The sequence below is a fragment of the Austrofundulus limnaeus genome, unplaced genomic scaffold (assembly GCF_001266775.1).
Source record: "Austrofundulus limnaeus strain Quisiro unplaced genomic scaffold, Austrofundulus_limnaeus-1.0 Scaffold1228, whole genome shotgun sequence".
NCBI classification, from domain to species: Eukaryota; Metazoa; Chordata; class Actinopteri; order Cyprinodontiformes; family Rivulidae; genus Austrofundulus; species Austrofundulus limnaeus.
In genome coordinates this window covers 24,827-27,844 of record NW_013953630.1, presented here as the reverse complement: position 1 = coordinate 27,844, position 3,018 = coordinate 24,827, and the positions used below count along the sequence as shown (strand labels likewise).

At 40.0% G+C, this 3,018-nt stretch overlaps 1 protein-coding gene across 1 annotated transcript in view; it reads right to left on the bottom strand.

Annotated features, from left to right (window-relative positions):
• The window catches only part of selenoi (selenoprotein I), a 15,622-nt gene that overhangs the window by 8,622 nt on the left and 3,982 nt on the right, over nucleotides 1–3,018 (bottom strand). The window contains exon 4 of the mRNA XM_014031336.1: nucleotides 1,516–1,590. Within this exon, the coding sequence (XP_013886790.1) occupies nucleotides 1,516–1,590 (75 nt within the window). The remainder of the gene's footprint in view (nucleotides 1–1,515; nucleotides 1,591–3,018) is intronic.

Sequence of the window (3,018 nt, the reverse complement as noted above, 5' to 3'; positions counted from 1 at the left end):
CTGTGTACATGACCTTATTAAAAGTTAGTTTAGTGTTCTGTTCGGTTTTACCAAGTTTTTTCTCCCTTTCACTTTTACAAATGGGCACCCGCGGCAGAGAACTTTAATCTAGGTCTTTTTTGTTTGGTTGTCCACCGGACAACCAGGAGACAGAATCTGGTTGTCCGAAATGAAAAAAGGTTGTCTCGGACAACATAAACAATGGTTATGTCTACCCCTGTCTCAAGTGTACATCTACAGTTTAACAATAAAATCACCTGTCATGTGAAGTTGCCCACTGCCACCTTTTTCAAATCTAACAAACTTGTTGTCCCAACATTTGTGCGGAGTTGTGCAGCAAAAATGTTCATTTGTACCGCTATATTTTAAAGATACTCATAAAGGTTGTCCAAGGGGGTGTCCAACTTCACATAGGTAGGAAAATCTTGTGCCATGCAGTGCTCAGAGTGTAGGCAGACTTATACTTCCATTCTCACACCTCGCTGAAAACTGAGTAACCTCCATCCGACATCTCCTGCCGACACCCCATCTTGTACCTATCCCCCAGTCAGAACTCTGTCCTGCAGACCTAAGCAGTTTGCAGTGTGTGATTGGTCAGAACTTTGTGGGCATGTTGGTTAAGGCGGAGCAGCGCCTCCGTCTGCATGGCATTTTGTTGAAAAAGCTCCAGTCACAGAAGCCGGACGTTGTAGTTGTCACCATCCAGATCCAGCTCAAATCCGTCGTCAGCTACATGAAGAGCACAACATTCCTCCGTAGAAAAACGTGGTTTCCTTCTAACGTAATGAATTATTGATTACGTTTTACCCTGGGGTCTTGGTGTATGTTCTCCAAGCGCGAGTTGTTTATTTGCTTAGCCATGTGCCACTTATGCTACCCTAAGAMGAATTAGGATGATTTATACCCCGCGTCTTCTACACAAGTACAAAACCTTATTAAGAAAAGGACGACCGAAATGACACAATGATTAATCTGCTGTTCCACGCCCTGTGGAGTATAAATCTGTCACGTGTGTTGGGCATGACTCTCAGCTATGACCTCACCAGATGTTAGCTCATGATCTGTAAAAGGTTAAGCCGTTTTTGTGTTTTCAAAGTTCAGCCAGCTGTGCTGGATATCTTGAATTTCATTGACTGATAGTTGAAGATATAAATTAAATTAACACTTTCGGAAAGTTTCATTAAGGTGCATCCAATGGTTCATGGGATATTTTGGGAAAATGAGAAATGAACACGCACACACAAATCTWAACTTATGGGCCACCTGTAATCAGCAAATTAAAACTCTCTGAAGCTAACTGACCTTAAAGTTTTAAACTCTGCAACTGGCAGCAGCTCAGAAATCAAAACAGATAAGACAGACTGTCCTTATCTGTCCGTAAGACATCTGGCAGCTCTTTCTGACTCTTGCTGTGCTGAGTTTATGATCTGGCTTTTTTTTTTTTCTTTTTGAGTCACTGTGGTCCCCACCCGAGCTTCTCAGAAAGCCTCAGAGGGAGCAGAGGTTAGAACTCACCGAGGGTATAGGCTAAGAAGTTGAAGATCCCTGCAGCAACCCAGACCCAGCTAGGCACGTGTTCATGTCCTGCAGCTGAGAAACACGAGACGTTAATATGTAACCGCGCCACAGAGACACATCCGTAAACTGATTTCATGCTGTTCTGACTGAACAGAACTCAGATTCAGTTTGAGAAAATTGGTGAAACAAAAAGGTCGTGGTTGAGGTCAAATTCAGTATAACTTGCTTTAAAGGAGACGCGTCATGCTTTTAAATCCTTATTTTTCATATTTAAATCATTTAATTGAGGTCTTTGTAAAGTAGAACCTTTGGTTTGAATTCCACCCCTCTTCTGACGTGTCTCAGATCAACTCATTTTGAGGCTGTCTCTTTAAATCCAAACGAGGTACTTCAGACCCCTTCCAGCTTCCAAGAGCAGCCCATTCTAGTTTGATAGAGGGGATTYTGACTATAAAGCAGTGTAGAAGCGTTTATTTTTTAAATGAACTAGATAAAAGATGTCAACAGAAGACTTGTCKGTCCAGTCTTACATGTTGAACGGAYTCTGACCCAAAGACAGAGGAGAATGAAGATGAAATTGTAGTTTTTTTAAGTCCAGACCTTAAATGTCTGTTCTGTCACAAAATCTGTGACATAACAGTTTTAAAAAAAACATTACAGAAAATAGAGAAAACTAAACGGGTTATATGACCCAAAGAAATATAAAAAAAGATATCTACGCAGCACCGGGAGAGACTAAATTCAACTTTTCTGCACTCCTAGAGACTCTACACAACTAAATATACTTAGTTAAAGGTTAAAAAAGGTSGCTGATGCATGACATGTCCCCTTTAACTGTTGTTTTAAAGACAAACTGGAAAAATTTGGAGGTCAAAACAAAACATGACTGTGGCATGAGTACAAAAAATATGTAGTTAGATGACACAACAGGCATGTCAGAGGACAGAATCTTAAATCTTTGTTTGTATTTTAGAGATACACACACACACACACACACACACACACACACACACACACAATCTAGGCCAGGTCACATTTGTCACTCTTTAGTCATCCATTTGCGATCAGATTGCGCTAAACACAGGATTAAACATTTTCACACAAACCAGCTTCAGACCAAACAGTAACCTGTCTCCATCCTTGATGTAGGACCTCTRACTGAAATGAGATGATCTCACAGAGGCAGCTGAGTGAACATCTTGAGGCATAAAAATATTTAAAAAATGTTTTATAATTCACTCAGCTGCAGGCTGATTGAACAGCAATTCTTAGGCAACATGTATAGATTATTCCCACTGCTCACCACATTACATGTGTGATGGGAAAAAATGTAGAGAATTAATTTCAATAAGATTACAATAAAAGTTAACAAAACTAAAGCAAAACTTAAAGGAGACCAATTATGGGTCCTAGAAATTTTTATGGTATGTCTGTGGGGTATCCAGACCATGTTCATTCAATTCAATGCACAAAATAATTCTCAGATAATAAAATTTCTCA